The following is a 19,700-nucleotide window of genomic DNA, read 5'->3' as shown; positions in this document are numbered from 1 at the left end:
GCGACGTACGAGTGTACCCGTCAGCAACCAGGCGAGGGCACTGCAGGCGGCTGTAGATGTCCCAATATTCATTTCATCAGGGGTTAGGGGTCAGTGCGATGGTGTACATGGACGATATAATTGTTCTGGGTACGTCCTGGGTCGACCACCTCAAGAATCTTGAGGATGTCCTTAGGAGGTTGCAAGAAGCAAACCTCTCATTGAGGCTGGAGAAATGTCATTTCTTCCAGAAGGAGGTCGCTTACCTAGGCCATGTAATATCCCAGGAAGGGATAAAGCCCCAGCCAGAGAAAGTCCAAGCCATCAAAGCTTTCCCCCGGCCAACGCGTCGGAAAGAGTTGCTTTCCTTTTTGGGATTGGCGGGATATTACCGCAAATTTATCCCGCACTTCGCGGCCATTTCGTTGCCCCTAATAGATATGACAAAGGGTGACGTCGCAGGGAAGCACAACAATCGTGTGCTTGGTGCATGGACACCTCCTCAGTTGCATGCGTTTGAGTCCCTCAAGCATCATTTGTCATCAACGGTGGTCCTTCCATATCCCAACGTTTCCAAACCGTTCTTACTCACCACCGATGCTAGTGCCTCGGCTATCGGGGGCGTGCTTCAGCAAGAGGGCGAAGGAGGTGCGAGACGTCCACTCTCGTACTTCAGTCGCACGCTGAACACGCATGAGAGACGGTACAGCACCGTGGAGAGAGAAGCGTTAGCGGCAGTGTACGGTCTCACGGTTAACCGCCCACTAATCATGGGCTATCCTGTCCGGTTGATGAGTGATCACAGGTCATTGGTCTGGCTCTTCACTGTTAAGGGCACAAACACTCGGATCCTCCGGTGGCAGATGGCCATCGCCGACTTTGACATCCAGGTCGAGTACATACCTGGGAGACTCAACATTGTTGCGGACGCACTCTCTCGGATACGGGGGGCTGACCACCCTATAGATGACTTCATAGTTTCGGCCGTAACCACGGGTGGCCGAGGGAACTCATGCACAACTACTGAGGAGGATACCATCACCTGGAACCAGGTTGAGATCCGAAAGGATCAGGATACACACCCTGATTGGGGTCGAGTAAAACAGTACCTCAAAGGAGTGACGTCAGAAGTGCCAAAGATCCCGCGCCTAAGAGTGCCAATCGGGGAGTTCCGACTCCTCCCCGACGGACTCCTATATCATGCGCGTAGGAATGCATACCAGTTGGAAGAGCTTCGCCTGGTATGCCCTGATGGAGCAAAGGCGGCAGCGTTACGCATCGCCCATTCCCTTCCGATGGCCGGCCATGGCGGAATCCAAGTTACTCTGGAACGCCTACAGAAGTTTGCATTCTGGCCTAAGATGTCGGAGGATGTGAAGGATTTTATCAAAAAATGCAAAATCTGCATTACTTGCAAACCTTCCTATGACCTCCCAGCTCCACTTAGACAGTTTCCTGACGTGAAAGCTCCATTTGAGAGAGTGCACGTTGACCTAATTGGTCCACTAACCACCACGCTAACTGGTGCGAAGTACATCCTGACCGTAGTCGATGTACTAACCCGCTTCCTGGTCGCTGTACCTATTAATTCAAAGGAAGCGAGGACAGTAGCCCATGCCTTTCTACAACACGTCCTAGCCATACATGGCGCTCCAAGGCAGGTAATCTCAGATGGCGGTGGTGAATTCTTGAATGAGACGTTCAAAGAGGTGATGGCGATGGCAAACATCAGCCACCACAAAATCACCCCTATGCATCCCTCGAGTAATGGTATAGTGGAAAGGGTAAATGGGACTATAATTAAGATATTACGGTCCCTAGTACAGGATAATCAAACCGGCTGGGACCAGATGCTTCCTCTGGCGGTGTTGGCGTACAATTCCGCGTACCATAGAGTCCTCAGAGATTCCCCTCATTTCCTCCTTTTTCACAGAGACCCCGTCCTACCTATAACTGAGTTTACCAGGCCAAGTGCCCCTTGGTACAACGCCGAAAACCTTGCAGCCGAAACAATGGCGTTAGCAAATGCATGTTTCGATAGGTGCCAAAAGTTCATAGAGGCTGCCACTATTGACAGGCACACGAAACGGCCCAGGGCTAGAGTAAAGCAGCTCGTCCTTGGTGATAGAGTGTACGTAACCGCAAAACCTAGACAGGGGGTGTCAAAGAAACTGCAGCCATTATACCAAGGCCCCTATAGAGTAATCAGAAGGGTGAGCGATGTCATTTATGCCATCAAGCATATCAAGTCGGGACGTGAGTTCTGTGTCCACACGGACCGGATCAAACTCGAGGGCAATCTCTCTGTGTGTGAGAATAAAAACGTACGAAGAGCTTTCCCCACACATGAGCAAGAGGTTACAGACCTACTCCAGAGTAGCGAGTCTGACCCCTCCGAGTAATCACTCGTGAGAAGGATTCCAACCTACCATCATGGTAGAGACTTTCTCTTCACACCTGCCGTCATTTGGCAGCGATCAGGTGCATATTTTTCCCCTCGTTCTGAAATATTTCATGTAAATAATGGTTGTTGTATATACATATTTCTTAGGAGTGTGATCCACTCGTAACCCCCCCCCCCCTCTGGGACAAGATTCTGCTGTTGTTGTTTTTACAGGTTACCAGTCTCTGCTGGTCGTGGGACGTCGAACACCTCTCAGATGACGAGAGGGCTCAGCACCGCCAAGTGAAGGACACCAACCCCTTCTCATGACAACACCATCGCCTGCAGAGGGGCAGAAGCCCTTGTACCTTTATTTCCCATTTTTGTTTGTTTGTTATTTTTTTTATTTTTTTTTCGTTGGCATTTTGCCGCGGAGGTTTTTTTTTATCGTAGTGATTGACGTAACTAGGCGACCCATTTTTGGTGGGCCACCTCTTTACATCGTACACATCGGTTTTTCCCTCACGCTGAATTGGTATTTGTGTTTCGGCGGCTGTCGCTGCCTTTTGTTGGCAGGGGGAGGGATGTGGTATGAGTAGAACGCATGACTATTTCTATGGTAAGCGTCTCGCGTTGGGTCACGTGTTCCCGCGTTAAGCTGGCGGGGAGACGCGACCTAGCATGGCCATTGTTCCCAGATGCGCGTCATCACGTGACCCAGATGCGCGTCATCACGTGACCCAGATCCTAGCATCTGATTGGGGACTCGCTACGCTGAACCAGCAGGGCGACTAGCCCGCTCCGGACAATACGCAGATTATCTCTGACTACGCTACCAGGCGGTCGTGGTCAAGCAAGTGCTGGTTCAGGACACGAAAGAGTAAGTGTGCTAGCATATTCACAGTGCCGATTAGTTCTCTCCCCCATTCAGCCTCCGACACACATATCATATTCTGTGCTACAAATAAAGAGCCAGCACAGTTCTACGTGTTTTAGTCATTGAGCCTAACCATTCGGACACCTTACCATATATATATATATATATGTATATATATATATATGTATGTATATATATATATATATATATATATATGTATATATATATGTATGTATATGTATATGTATATGTATAATGTATATGTATATGTATATGTATATGTATATGTATATGTATATGTATATGTATATGTATATGTATATGTATATGTATATGTATATGTATATGTATATGTATATGTATATGTATATGTATATGTATATGTATATGTATATGTATATGTATATGTATATGTATATGTATATGAAAAAACAAATCCAAGTAAGAAGTCCTCCAGATAAGATTTTCAGAACAATCTCCTTTCCAAGTCCTCACCATCATCGAAAAAAGTCTTAACTATAATAGAAAACAGTGGGATTGTCTTTCTCCAAAAATATATAGGATATCCTATTTCCTACAAAGAAAAATGACAGAACAAAATAAACTATTTCTAAGGGAAATATTCCAGGTAAGAGAACATTATGAATGTCTAAATAAATTCTAAGGCTTAAAAGAGACACTACTGGGAAAAACTATTTAGAGAATCATCTTAAAAAATGTAAAACAGTAAGAAGGTAGATTGAACGTTCAGAGAGCAAGCACACAGCGAATGAGGATTCAGTTTATGACACAGAAGACGGAAAATATGTTAACAGTTTCACCGCTTCTACTTGCAGACTATCAAGAAAAACGGCAAAAAGTTTGAAAAGAAGGTATCAAGGACTGTAAAAAAAAAAAGAGAGAAGGGGAAGATGACTGAGAATGGCGAAAAGAATGAATCAAAAGAATACATTTAAAATAAAAAAATAAAATAAAAGGGCGAACAGAAGTGAAATGTAAGGATGAGATGGAAGGAAGTCATGAGTGGTGGTAAGAAGAGTGGAAGAAAAGGAGAAAGAAATTAAGGGGTAGAGATAGAGATAGACATAGAAATATATAGAAATAAAGAGATAGAGATAGAGATAGAGATAGAGATAGGGATAGGGATAGGGATAGAGAGATAGAGATAGAGATAGATATAGAGATAGAGATAGAGATAGAGATAGAGGTAGAGGTAGAGATAGAGATAGAGAGATAGAGATAGAGATAGAGATGAAGATGGAGATAGGGATAGGGATAGGGATAGGGATAGGGATAGGGATAGAGGTAGAGATAGAGATAGAGATAGAGATAGATATTACAAAGGATTACAAAGGTGGAGCATGCCAATATGAGACGTTTTGGTCCATAACTAGGTCGGATGCGAAAAATATATATAATAATGATAACTAACTGAAAAATAAGTTAATAAAAATATGATAATATAAATAACAATAAACAAAAATAAATAAATGCATAGATATAGTTAGATAATAAACAAACAGGTATATAATAGATAATAATAAATTGACAGATAAATGATAATAAATAAAAATGAAGCAAATAATAATCAGACAAATAATAACAAATAAATAAATAAATGATATAAAATAAATGACAGACATTACAGCACCTTGCTTAGATGTTTATCTAAACGAATCCTAAAGCTTCGAACTGAACTTTATTGCACTACCTCTGCAGGAAGTTTATTCCATTCATTAACTACACGGTTGGCAAAGCTGTTTCTACCCACTTCCAAATTAAATCTATCTCCTGACAGTTTGAGACCATTATTTCTTGTCGGATTTTCATTCAATGTAATTTTTTTTTTCACTTTTGATGTCAATTCCTATTAGAATCTTAAAAACCTGTATCAAGTCACCTCTGAGTCTACGCTTTTTTAAAGAGAGCAGATTCATATGTTTTAGTCGATTTTCGTATGATTTATTTTTTATGTTTGGAATCAGTTCTGTGGTTCGCCGTTGTACTTTTGCCAATCTGCCAATATCTATAAGATTCGGTGACCATACGGAAATAGTATATTCCAAAAGTGAATTTATATAGCTTGTTAATGAGATATAGACTTTTGAAGTCAAAAGAATGTTATTTGCTTACTCAGAAGCTGAAATACACTGCTTAGATGATTTGAGATCGTTACGTCGAAATCCGTTTCACTATCCACTTTTGTTAACGAATTTCCAAATAAATTGTAATCCTAATTACTGTTACTTTTACCTATGTACATAACCTTCCATTTACTTGTGTTAAATTTCATAAGCCACTTTTTAGACCATTGCTGTAATTTTTACCTATGTGTATAACCTTGCATTCACTTGTGTTAAATTTCATTGGCCATTTTTCAGACAATGGCTGTAATTTATCTAAATCTTCTTGAATATCTGTTTGATTTAAGTGATTATTTGACGTTCCGCACAATTTTGCATCATCAGCAAATTTGGAAACAATAGATTTTAGTCCGTGGTCTAGAGATAGAGATAGAGATAGAGATAGAGATAGAGATAGAGATAGAGATAGAGATAGAGATAGAGATAGAGATAGAGATAGAGATAGAGATAGAGATAGAAATAGAGATAGAGATAGATATAGAGATAGAGATATAAAATGTTGGAGGATGGAATGTGGTTTATGAAAATGACAATGCAACACAGAAATTAAAAAAATATATACATATCAAATATGAAAAAGAAGGCGTGTAAGCAGATGGTTTTGCAGATGAGGTGAAAGATATAAATGATGTAACAGCTTTCAGTCTCGTTGGGCACGAATAAAAGGAGGAAATAGATAATGAGAAACAAGGAGATGAGAATAAAAAGAGGACGGGTAAAAAGCGGGAAGAAATCTGCTGGAAAGAAAAGAGCCAGGAATTGTAAATAATGAGCCATGGCACCATCTGTTTCCTTACAGGTGGTTCCAGGTGGAGGAAAAATCCGAAGAGATCGGCAGCGATGGAGAAAACACAAAAATAAGTAAGAACACGACGCTGGTAGGAATGACCAACGAGAAAAGAATCAAGGTAGAGGACGACAATAAAGAAAAATAATGATATATGTGTATATATATATATATATATATATATATATATATATATATATATATATGTATATATATATATATATATATGTGTGTGTGTGTGTGTGTGTGTGTGTGTGTGTGTGTGTGTGTGTGTGTGTGTGTGTGTGTGTGTGTGTGTGTGTGTGTGTGTGTGTGTGTGTGTGTGTGTGTGTGTGTGTGTGTGTGTGTGTGTGTGTGTGTGTGTGTGTGTGTGTGTGTGTATGTGTGGTGTGTATGTGTGTGCATGTGTGTGTGTGTGTGTGTGTGTGTGTGTATGTGTGTGTGTGTGTGTATGAATATATATATATATGTATATATATGTGTATATATATATGTATATATATATATATGTATATATATATATATATATATATATATATATACATATATATATTTATACATAAGTGGTAGGATTGTGAGATAAACACGGAGAACCGTTGGAGTTTTTATTCCCTGACATTTCGCTCTTAAAAGAACTTCTTTAGAGTGTGCATCCATGGACAGAAAATTAACATATTTATAGCCCGTATGTTCAATGCCGCGTTTCTCTCCTAATCTAACTGATTCTCCCCTCCCACCCCCTTCAACTCTCGGAGCACCAACCTCCTAGACATTCTGGACAATTTGATAAAGCAATTCCGATGGTTTCAACATGGCTTGGGTGTTATGACCTTGTTGCTATACTTCTAATCAGTTCCAGTTGGGTAAGTGTCTATATTGTTTTACGTGAGCCACGAATGAGTTGGATGTTTGGTGGGCTCTCAAGTCACTTCTCTGCTCATATGCCTGCTTGTGTAGGCCTCTTCTTGTCACATTGAAGTAGCTCAGATCCCAGCTGTCACATGGTATCTTGTATACCACGCTGTTATCAATATTGTCTCTTCTCCCCTTACTCCTCTCTATTTTACCGATCTTCGTACTAGAGGAACTGGCAATATTCAACCATGCTCTACGGAGTAAATGCTACAACTCTCCTTTGTACTTTGAGATGACAAATACAATAAAGTTACCTTCCTTAGCCTCCTTTACATCACTCTCTTTCCTTTCCATCTTTTTAAAGTGCTACTTTTTTAAACTGTGTAGTAATCCTTCTGGGTATCTATGTCCTGATAACATTTTGAAAATGTATTCGATCTCTCTGTCGATATGTCCTCACTGCATACAGGAACGCTCTGAGGAATTTTTTTATCATTACTCTTGTCCTTTCACTTTGCACCAAGAAGTAGTGAATGAGATCACACAAGCCAGGCATCCCGACGACACCCATTACGTCAGGTAACGGCAGCGCTCCCCCAGGTTGGCCAAGTGTTTAGTCAAATCATTATCTCGGAGTTAGGGAACGCTTGGCAACTGCCTCTTCAAGAACTCAAGTGACTTAATCAAGGGGCTTAGTAACGTTGGTTTTTCACGAAATGTCATGGTGAGGTACGATGTAACTGCTTTGTTTACAAATGTTTCCGCAGAGGGGGGGGGGGTGCTAACAGCAGCCAAGGAAGCAATTGGAAATATGGATGACAAAATTTACCAATAGATAAAGTTGATTTCTTAAAATAAATCTCTCTGTGTATCAGGTTCTGGCATTTCATGTTCAACGATGAGAAATCCTATCAGATACATGATCTGGCAATGGGAAGTCCGCTTAGTGCAGTGCTAGCATCCTTATATATGAAGGTTTTGGAAAGAGATAATTTCATGAAGATAATAGGGAGAGAGACGCATTGGTTTCACTAGGTATACGACGTCCTAGTCGTTGCTCCTGAGAAAATCAATCTCATATCTAAACTCAGTAGGTATCAACACAGTGGGCAGAGATATACAATTTACAGTGGAACACCAGGTGGACAAGAAGCTACCCTTCTTAGACGTAGTGATTTGGAGAAAAGACAATGTTGTGGTGATTTTTGTCGATCCACAGAAACGCAACAAATAAAACTGATCTCATTCACTACTTCCCGGCGCACAGTGAAAAAACAAAACAAAACAAAACAAAAAAACAGAGAAAAGTATTAACTGAATTTTTACTTCGAGCGTTTCGGGTATGCCTTGAGGGACATATCGACAGAGAGGTCGAATATATTTTCAAAGTGTTTTCAGGACTTAGATACAGTACCCAAGAGGATTACTACTTAGTTTAAGAAAAATATCGTTTAAGAAAAAAATGGCAAGGAAAAAGGATGATGTACGCGAAGCTAAGAGAGGTGGCTTTATTGGAGTTCCCAACTCTAAGTAAACAGAATAGCTGAGACATTTACTACGTAGTACAAGGTTGAAGATTGCCAGTTTTTCTAGTAAGAAGATCGGTGAAATAGTGAAGAGTAAGGGGAGAAGAGGCAATATTGATGACAGCGTGGTATACAACATACTTTGCGGCAGCTGTGACCTGAGCTATTTCGGTGAGACAGGAAGAGGCCTATACAAGCAAACTTATGAGCAGAGAAGTGACCTGAGAGCCCACCGAACAGCCAACTCATTGGTGGTTCACTCGGAACAATATGAACACTTATCCAACTCGAACGGAATTGAAGTATTGCAACAAAGGTAGGTCATGAAGAAGAGGAAAATAGTCGAGGCAGCATTCATAACATCCCAACCCTGCTGTAACCATCGGGATAATTTTATTAGATTATCCAAAATGCCTGATTTGTTGATATTCCGGGAGATGTAGAAGGCGAGAGGGAGGAATGGGGTAAGTTAGGAAAGAAACGCGACATTGAGCATGCGGTTATACATAAGTCAATTTTCTGTCCATGTATGCACGTTCTAAATAAGTTCTGTTACGAGCTAAACATTAGTGAATAAAAATCCAACGATTCTCGGTGTTTATCTCACCTCCATACCACTCATTTCGTTGCCATCTTTCAATACATATATATTCAGTTTATATATATGTACACATACACACACACACACACACACACACACACACACACACACACACACACACACACACACACAAACACACACACACACACACACACACACACACACACACACACACACACACACACACACACACACACACACACACACATATATATATATATATATATATATATATATATACATATATATGTATATACATGCACAATATATCAGCATCATATCTATGCCAAATGTCTTTGCTAAGAATAATTTTGGGTAAAATATTTCTTTAAAAAAATTCCATACACAAGTTGCCTAAAACAGGATACAAAGGATTCCCCATTCCCATTCCAAACTTTTGCATACAAAATTTACCACCAACTTCAAATTTTGAAACTAACACATATAACTTAATGAGACTGATTATTGTGTGGACCGGTGTAGCCGGTTCAAGTGACTCCCCGTTTCAAAAGACTCCCCCAGTCAGATCAACCTAGGTTCAGACGACTCCCCGTCACTTGAAACTAGTTTCAGACGACTCCCCACCCGTTTGAAATGACTCCCCATTCGATTGAAACTAGTTTGAGATTACTCCCCATTCGAATGAACCTAGTTTGAAATGACTACACATTCGTTATTGCTGTAATGCGTAATTTTTGTCTTTATCTTTTATCAAGTTCTGACCCAGGGCGGTGGGCAGGGTGCAGGGATGACCCGTCATCCAGGAGGTGCTCAGATGAGAGGAAGGGTGGGAGGGGTGTGGAGTGTATTTAGGGATGAAATGGGTGGGAGTGTTTTTATGCCTTTCCCTTTTTGGCTACCTCCCTTGGAAGGGGGAAAAAGCCTTGGTATATGTATGTATCTTTTATCATTTCCTAGATAAATGTTAGTTCCAATAGATGTAGTATTGCGCGACTGTGATTGTTTATTTTTGTGATTATTTCATAAACCGAACAGGAAAGATATAACTGGTGAGTAGCCTATTCCGTAAATTTATAATTTTGATTGACATTCGTTATTGCTCTAATGCGCAATTTTTGTCTTTATCTTTTATCATTTCCTAGATAAATGTTAGTTCCAATAGATGTAGTATTGCGCGACTGTGATTGTTTATTTTTGTGATTGCAGAAGTTCGCTTCCTTCGGGTGATTAAGGATCGCCAATACCAGCTTGACATTGTACTGGCTAGTCATCGAGGATCTGGTTACAGCGACGAATCTTTTGCCTTGGGAGGACATGTGGGCAGAGAAAAAGTCGTCGATCATATAATGCAAAGATATTGGTGGCGCAAAATTGTATCTGACGTAAATGAAACTATCAAAACTTGCTTGCGGTGCCAAAAATCAAGCACAGTATTCAGGAAAGTTGACTCGAAACTGCACAGTATCCCAATTAAGCCTCAAATTATGCACCAAATTGGAATAGACCTATGTTCCTTAACAAAGTGAGTTTGGTTTTATAAAAACATATAAATATGATATTCTATTTTAGCATAATAATAATAATAATAATAATAATAATAATTAATAATTAATTGATTAGTAATTAATAATTAATTGATTAATAATTAATAATTTATAATAAGAAACTTGCATAAACTGATATATATCACTGTATATGATTTACAATGGTGATTTTTACCACCAAGTTCTTCATCAGACCCACCATCTCCAACTTCTCTGTCAGAGCCACCATCTCCAATTGTCCAGATCATAGGGGTTCAGCAACAGGAGATTATCTACAAATTTAATCCAACACAGCGAGCAATCTGCAACAACTCTGGTGGACGTCTGATATTTAAGAAAAGATCTGGTCCCTCTGGAAAAATAAATAAGACTTTCAAAAACACAAGTGAACTCCTTGCTGTCAAAGTAATTAAAGGTGATGGAAATTGTTTTTTTCGTTCCATGGCATTCGCTATCACTGGAGAAGAGGACCAACATCCTGTTGTCAGAAGCTTGATATGTGATTTCCTTTCCACCAACGAAAACATCCAAGTTGATTCAATGCGTGAGGATAAAGTATGGGGAACAACTACAGCGATTATTGCAGCAGCCAACATGTTTCAAGTAAATGTATGTGTTTGGGCAAAGTTTGGATCTATTCACACATGGCATATACATAGCCCGAAAGGTAGTAAAATCATAAAGGATTCAGTGTACCTTGAGAATAACGCAGGCAACCATTTCAATGTAGTTATCCGTGTGTAGTGTAATTTCTAATAAGTAATAAATAGGTCATTGTAATCCAAGAAAAAAAGGTAATCATGTATAGTGTAATTAGAATTTTTTTTTGTATGGGCCGAGCAACCTTAATAAAAAAAATCAAGCATCCAATAATGGGAGTCATTTCAACCCGATGGGGAGTCATTTGAAACCAGTTTCAGTTAACTGGGGAGTGTTGTCAATCTAGTTTCATTTGACTGGGGAGTGTTTTCAAACTAGGTTCAGGAGACTCCGGGAGTCATGTTTTGGGGGAGTGTCCTCAAACGTCTACACCGGCAGGGCCATATCATATTTCTTCATATGCCTCTGGAATTTTTTGAAAGAGATATTTTGCCTAAAACTATTCCTAACAAAACCATTTGGTATAGATATGTTGCTGATATATTGTGCATGTGGCCTATTGACCAACCTTTAGAAAAAAAATTCATTAAAGTTAAACATTTTGGTACCATCAATTAAATTTACAAAAGAAATTGAACAGAATAATAGTCTGCCCTTTTAAGATGTTATGATTTATAGGTTTGGTAATAAGTTTAAATTAGGTGTTTACAGGAAACCTACCAATATCCTTTCTTATATTCATTATTATTCTTATCACCACTTTAAGACTAAAGTACCAGTATTCACTTAAATGTTTCTAATGGCCTTTAGAGTTCGTTGCCCAGAATTTTTAGACCAAGAAATTAAAGCCATTTATGACATTGATAATACTTTGAAAAATCCAAAACACTTGATTGATGTAGCTCAAAACACAGCGAAGAAATATTTTTATGGTCTTACTCATAATCTGTAATTCAGTTTTAAGAATATTTTAACCCTTCCTTTTCATCAGAATTTTGTTAGTTTAACTCATACTTTTAATGAATTTGGTGTTCAAGTTGTCTTTAAAAATAACAACACTGTTAAAAACAGGTTTATTAAAAACTCACCTGCTTGTAATGAAAGCTGTGTTTATAGTATCCCTTGCAAAAAAAATTAACTTTAATAACATTGGACAAGTAGGCAAGAATTTAAAATTGAGAATAAACCAACATAAATATAACATCAGAACAAGGCAAGCTTGAAGTGGGTTATTTTTGCACTTAAGGGGTTTCCATCATTGCATTAACTGGGATAAAAAAAAATCTTAAGTAAAGACATTAAGGAGAGAAATATCATAGAATCATGTCATGTTAACGCTTCATTTGAGAAAAACACATGCATATGAGCATGGGAATGTATAAATTAGAAAACTTTATATCATACAAAATTTTTGACCGTAGCCAGCTCAAATATCCGGCAGTGCTGAGAGAGTGAGGTCACAATGGATCTGTCCGAATTCACCCCTAGTGTGCTTCTTTTGTATATATATTTTCACTGTTTCCTTACTCGGTACCTTCGAAAATGTCTTAGACGAAATCGTTCGGTCACCTTTCATTTTATTTTCCAAGTGGTTTTTTGACACATTTTGTGAATCACGTGATTTTGTGATTTATTCGCATATATATATATATATATATATATATATATATATATATATATATATATATACATATATATATATATGTATATCTATATATATATATATGTATATATATGTATATATATGTATATATATGTATATATATATATATACATGTGTGTGTGTGTGTGTGTGTGTGTGTGTGTGTGTGTGTGTGTGTGTGTGTGTGTGTGTGTGTGTGTGTATGTGTGTGTGTGTGTGTGTGTGTGTGTGTGTGTGTGTGTGTGTGTGTGTGTGTGTGTGTGTGTGTGTGTGTGTGTGTGTGTGTGTGTGTGTGTGTGTGTGTGTGTGTGTGTGTGTGTGTGTTTGTGTGTGTGTGTGTGTGTTTATTTGATGGCGGGCAACCGAGTACATTAAAAGTACTCCATGAACGAGTTAGCCAAAACAAGAGATAAATTAGAACCCATGCTGCAGAAATTCGGTTGCAGCATGGATTCTAATTTATCTCCTATTTTGGCTAAATTGTACATGGAATATTTGAATGTACTCTGTTCCTCGCTATCAAACCGCCTGAGATGATTTGGTTCCGTTATGTTGATGACCTTTTCTCAGCGTGGGATGATAGGTGGGGTGCGTTCAAGATATTTCTGGACAAGTTGAACCAATTATCCCCTAACACCAAATTCAAAACAGAATTGAAGGTCATCAGATGCCTCTCCTATACCATTTAATTAAAAGGATTGATTTATAATTATTTTTTACAGCAACCACCCTGACAAAGTCAGGAAGAATGTTGCCTCCGGCCTTTTTTTTTTTTTTTTTTTTTTTTTTTTTTTTGAGATTTTAGAATTTATAGTCCTAGATTCTTGGACCGGGAGATTGACCTCATCAAAAGGCAACTTTTGAATTTGGCATACCCGTCCTAGTTCCTGGATCAAGCCCTCAGCAAGGCTAGAGCCAGCCACCTTAAAAATTCCGCTGTGTTCCAAACGCGTCAGTACCAAAAATCACAGTCTTGACTGGGACAACACCAATTTTTTTTTTAAGTCCAACTGTGGCTTTAGAAGAAAAATTGTTGAATCAGCCTTAATCGAAGAATGTCCGAACGTGAACATCGCCAAAGGTCAATGGACCCCGGACATAATCTCACGACTAGCTGTGAGCGGTTTGGTTAAGAACTATCACCCTCCTGACCCCGATTCCACCCCGCTTCCCTTCTAGACTCACAACTCCACCCACACATCCCCTCACCTCTGACTCCACCCTGCGTGACGGGTTGTCCTGTTTTAGCTCTGCGTGTTCCCCTTCTACTCACATTTCAATTGTACTTATGTCTCTACAAATTCTTATAATCTGTACTTTCCTGAAGAGGGCCATAGCTATTAGCCGAAATATAGAAGTGATACTTTCTTCTAAGTTTCCTTTTATTCCGACTCTGGGTTCTTCGTGATTATATATATATATATATATATATATATATATATATATATATATATATATGTGTGTGTGTGTGTGTGTGTGTGTGTGTGTGTGTGTGTGTGTGTGTGTGTGTGTGTGTGTGTGTGTGTGTGTACGTATTTTATATAATTACACTGTAAAAAAACAGGTAGACAAAAGTATATAGAGGGGTAGGTGGCGATATATATATATATATATATATATATATATATATATATATATATATATATATATATATATATATCTGGATGTTTGGTAAACAACAGCCGTAGGTGAAGGAGTTGCATAATTTTGCTCATTGTCTAAAGTTTACAAACAACCACTAGGGACCCGATATTATTGTTGTATTGTGTTGATGTAACAATATGTAAACTAAGGCAGTGATGCATTGATTTCGAGATTGCTTAAGCAAGCAGTATTGCTTAAGACGTTTGTAATAGTCTTTATGATTGGAGAAAGGGTGGAGGAGAAGAAAGTTCAATTGGTTCATGGGAGTAAAGTCACGCCCTTCGGGAAGGTACTTGAATGTAAAAGTAAAGAACATTGGACTAAAGAAATTATTATAATGCGAACTAGCCTAGTAATCAAAATGAGGATTCCAGATAGGAGTCACTTGATGTAATTCAGATAGGCAAGAAAAGAAAAGAAATAAATTTCAGTGTCAATAGCTTACATAAAGACAGTGAGGAAAATAAAGTATAAGTGAGCAGCGAAATATAAAACTACGGAAGGGAACAATAAACAATGTTAACAACGAAGGTAACAGTGGTGAACAGCTAGGGACGGAACGGGTGAAAAGTAAAGGTCTCCGAAGAGACGGGACGAGAGCATCAAACTACAGGACTTAGTGGAAGATACGGCTATGAGTGTTCGGGTACATCAATCTACAGTGCATAACCGCTCGAGCATGCAACCACAACCACGCAGTGCACACAAGCGCAACCCCGCATTGCACGCAATTACAAGCACGCAGTGCACGCAACCACAAGCACACAACCACGCGCATGGTAACTACGAGGGACGACAAAACCGTGAAGGACGGGGGTCTATAACGACTACAGACATCAATGAAAGAGAGGGTCTACAACGAGCTACTACTACGAGTGAACGAGGGGACGAATTACTACTATGAGTGAACAAAGGAACGAGATACTACTATGAGTGAACAAAGGAACGAGATACTACTACGAGTGAACGAGGGACGACGAGGTAGTGAACCAAGGAAGACAAAGTTGACGTACGTGGAGGAAGCCTACGAGGAGCTAGCCGATTCAAATTGACTTATGAAATTGAAAGGTATGACTATATATAATTTGACAAACAAAAACTACAGAAAAGCTGTATACAGATCTTAAATAAACAATAGATGTAGGGGAGATAGATTGCCTTCTTCAAGGATATAGTTAATCTAAAGCAATTAGTCCATATGTGATGACTAAAGAAATGCAACAACAGAAAGAAACTAAAAACTCTAGAAGTGATTATAGAAACAGAGGATCTTAACAGAGTTAGAAGCATATCAAAGAATGCTAGAATTGAATGTTATCATTGTAATACCTGGGGGCATAAAGAACAAGGGTGTTATTATGAAACTACTTATTGAAATTGCAAATATGAGGGCCATGAATATCATTGTAGAAAGCCACCTTTCTGTTTCTATCATCAGATGATTAGACATAGGATACAGGAGTGTAGAACAAAACAATTTTTTCCTATTCACCCAGAAACAAGAGGAAAACCACCAGACACAAAATAAAACAACACTACAGAGCTACCCATAGAAATACACATAGACAGTATTGTGTTAGGGACAAGAGTGATAGAAGGGTGAAAGAAAATCTCAACATCGAACATAGTTGTAAACTGACAATAATAATTGGAAGGACTTCTGTATGACCTCTCATTGTTGTTGAAGAATCTGTTTTCCCAGGAGATTTACTGATAAGATTTGCAACTATGAAAAACAAGAGAGCATGGTTATATGTCCTGCTGAGCTAGGGATCTTAGTGAAGTCACATTTAATTCCATTTCTAAATCAACCAAACTTAAAACAGTAATCAGAGAACCTCTAGAAATAGTTAAGAAAGATAACAATTATATTTCAGATAGCAGAACAGAGCGGCCCAGACCAACAGAATAAAATCTCATATATCAAAGCCAACTCAGATGTTCAAGAAATAAAGTCGACATTATTACACACCAGAGCAATTAACAGGGTTAATTCTGAAGTTTTAACCATCCAGAATCAATTAGATTAAAAGGGCTAAAATTGGACTTGTGGATAAAGACATAATCTTAAGAAAATGTACACAAATAGGATGTTTTCAAGTTTGTACAAAACCCATTAAGATTTTAAATGCCAGTACTGAGAAGGTAGAATTACCAATTTCATCAATCTCCTCATTTCAAGAAGAAACATATTTGGGAGAGAAATACAGGAATCGAATAGAACCTACTAGTTGTCTTAAGTTGGATGAAAGCTTAGTTGCTTTGCTCTTGAAGCACAATAAAGCAATTGCTTTGACCGGGGAGACCTTGGACAAAAGAACTGCTTTAAAACATCAGATCAAATTAAAACCTGGGACTCAACCTATCTATATACCTGCCTACAAATAACTTGGTAGAAGTATCAGTGATAGTACCCTGAATAAAGACATAATCTTAAGAAAAGGTACACAAATAGGATGTTTCCAAGTTTGTACAAAACCCATTAAGATTTTAAATGCCAGTACTGAGAAGGTGGAATTACCAATTTCATCAACCTCTTCAGTTCAAGAAGAAACAGATTTGGGAGAGAAAAACAAGAATCAAATACAACCTACTAGTTGTCTTGAGTTGGATGAAAGCTTAGTTGCTTTGCTCCTAAAGCACAATAAAGCAATTACTTTGCTTTAAAACATCAGATCAAATTACAACCTGGGACTCAATCTATCTATATACCTGCCTACAGATTACCACATTCAAAATAAGCCATTGTAAATAAAGTGATCACTGAAATATTATTGCAGCATATTATTGAACAGAGTATAATTGAGTGAAACTTTCCTCTGATTCTTGTGCCAAAATAGATGTTACCATGTGTCCAGTTATTTATTATAAGGAATTGAACAAGCAGGCCATACCCGAGCGATTACCATTATCGAAAATAAGGGAAATTCTTAGATGTTTAGGAACTGAGAATAGGTATTTTAGCACTATAGATATCAAGTCTGCGTTCTTGCAGATTGAGTTGCATGAAGACTCACAAGAATTGACAGAGTTTTCTACTCCAACGGGACACTATGAGTTCAAACGAATGCCATTTGGGTTATGTAATAGGCCTTTAACTTACATGAGATTAATGAATATAGTTTTAGATAGGTGGTTAGGAAACACTGCTAGTGTATTTTTAGATTATATTGTAATAGTTTCTCAAACAGCGGCTAAGAACTTTAAGAAATTATATTTGGTATTCTCTAGACTGGTTGATATAGGATTGAAAGTGAAACATGAAAAATGTAAGTTTTTGCAGGGCAGTGCTATATATTTGAAACATAAAATAGACAGGCATGGACTTAATACAGTAAAATGAAAGGTTGAAGCAGTAAAGAATTATCCAGATCCAAACAATGTAGAAAAAGTTAGAAGTTTCTTGGGATTGACAGGATATTATAGGAAATTTATCCAAGGATATGCAGACATAGCTAATCCATTAAGTTTTTTGTTGAAGAAAGATTCAAAATTTATGTGTGGACCTGCAAAACAGCAAACTCTTGATGAGTTGAAAGATAAACTTACGGGTTCTCCAGTTCTCATATTTCCAGAGTTCATTCTTTGTACTAATGCGTCTGATTCAAGAGAGAAATGAAACTTTGAAACCGATAACTTACACATCTAGATTTTGTAACAGTGCAGAGAGAAACTACTCTATAACAGGAAGATAATCTTTAGCAGTGATATATTCATTAGAAAGTTTTAGTGATATCCAATCAGAGTGTGGACTGATCATACAGCTATTCTGAACAATAATAGCCAGGTGGTTTGCTATACTTCAATGTTATGAGGTTAAGTTTAAATATATTCCGGGTAGAAAGTATGTGCAACAGGTGCACTATCTAGAAATACTAACCAACCAATGACAGGGTTGATCAATTATATCTGTAGTATAGATGAACTAGAAACTTTAGATGATGAAATGATAATAATGGAACAAAGAAATGATAAGACATGGGAACCAGTAGCCCAGTATTTGATGAAGCCAACAGGGCACAAGATAGAGAAATTTCATTTGACTAATGTACTCTTGTATATAGAATAGTTGTAAGTGTGAAGGATATTTCTAAGGACCCAGTAAATCCGTTGGTAATACAACAAGCTCTTGTAAAAGACTTATTGAATTTTTTTCATGATAATGATTATATTTCACATCCAGGAAAAGATAAGAATCATATATAAGCACAGCTTAAATACTTTTGGCCAGGTATGAAAAAAATATATATGATTATATAGAAAAAAATTGAAGTTTGCTAAGGTGAAAGAAAATACACAAAAACCTGTTCCTATGTTATCATACCCCATCCTGAAGAAACCTTGGGAAAGAGTTCACAAATACATTGGAGTTACCTATATCTGAAAATGGTTATATATATGTATTTGTTGGTATTTATTATCTTTCAAGATTTTGTATTTCCCAACCCATTTCAAATAACAAAGCTGAAACAATTGCTTCAGTAATTTATGATCAGATAATCTGTAATTTCATTACACCTAAGATCTTAGTTTTAGATAATAGAACTGAATTTAATAGCAAAATCTTAGAAGAATTATGTAGGTTATTTAAGATTCAGAAACTCAACGTTTTAGTGTATCATGCTCAGAGCAAAGGAGTTGTAGAGAGGTTAAATAAGAAAATTATTACATGTCTTAGAGGTATTACTGGTCCTCATAGTATAACTTGGGATACTTGGATTCCTTGTGTTAAATACACCCTAAACAACTAAATTAACACAGCTACAGGAGAAACACCACATTTTATTATTTTTGGGGAGGACAACATTCTTCCATATGGAACCTTGATTGCAGAGCAGAAACCTGTGTATAATATAGATTATTACATATCAAATAGGATATATATATTTCAAGCTATACATCAAGGAGTTAGGAAACACATGGAGGAGAATACACAAAAGATTAAAAAACAACAACACAAAATAGCACATAGATTAGATTTGAAAATAAGAAATTTAGTCATGATCAAATTTCATACACCTCATAATAAACTTTCGCCGAGTTACTCAGGTCCATATAGGATAACTGATTTTGCAGTTGGAAATAGATGCAAAATTTTACACTTAAAAGTTAGGGAAGTGTCAATTAGACATGCAAAAGAAATCAAAAAGGTTAGAT

The 19,700-nt window shown here is 37.8% G+C and overlaps 1 protein-coding gene across 1 annotated transcript in view; it reads left to right on the top strand.

Moving 5' to 3' along the window:
- Positions 1–13,954: 13,954 nt before the first annotated feature.
- LOC143041614 (uncharacterized) overlaps positions 13,955–19,700 on the top strand; it is a 29,609-nt gene continuing 23,863 nt past the window's right edge. The window contains exons 1-2 of the mRNA XM_076213622.1: positions 13,955–14,015; positions 17,735–17,812. Of these exons, the coding sequence (XP_076069737.1) occupies positions 13,955–14,015; positions 17,735–17,812 (139 nt within the window). The remainder of the gene's footprint in view (positions 14,016–17,734; positions 17,813–19,700) is intronic.

The sequence above is a fragment of the Oratosquilla oratoria genome, chromosome 31, assembly GCF_046742065.1.
Source record: "Oratosquilla oratoria isolate Oo_2021 chromosome 31, ASM4674206v1, whole genome shotgun sequence".
NCBI lineage: Eukaryota > Metazoa > Arthropoda > Malacostraca > Stomatopoda > Squillidae > Oratosquilla > Oratosquilla oratoria.
The sequence above is the reverse complement of the archived record's forward strand: the minus strand, read 5'-3'. Positions and strand labels throughout refer to the sequence as shown.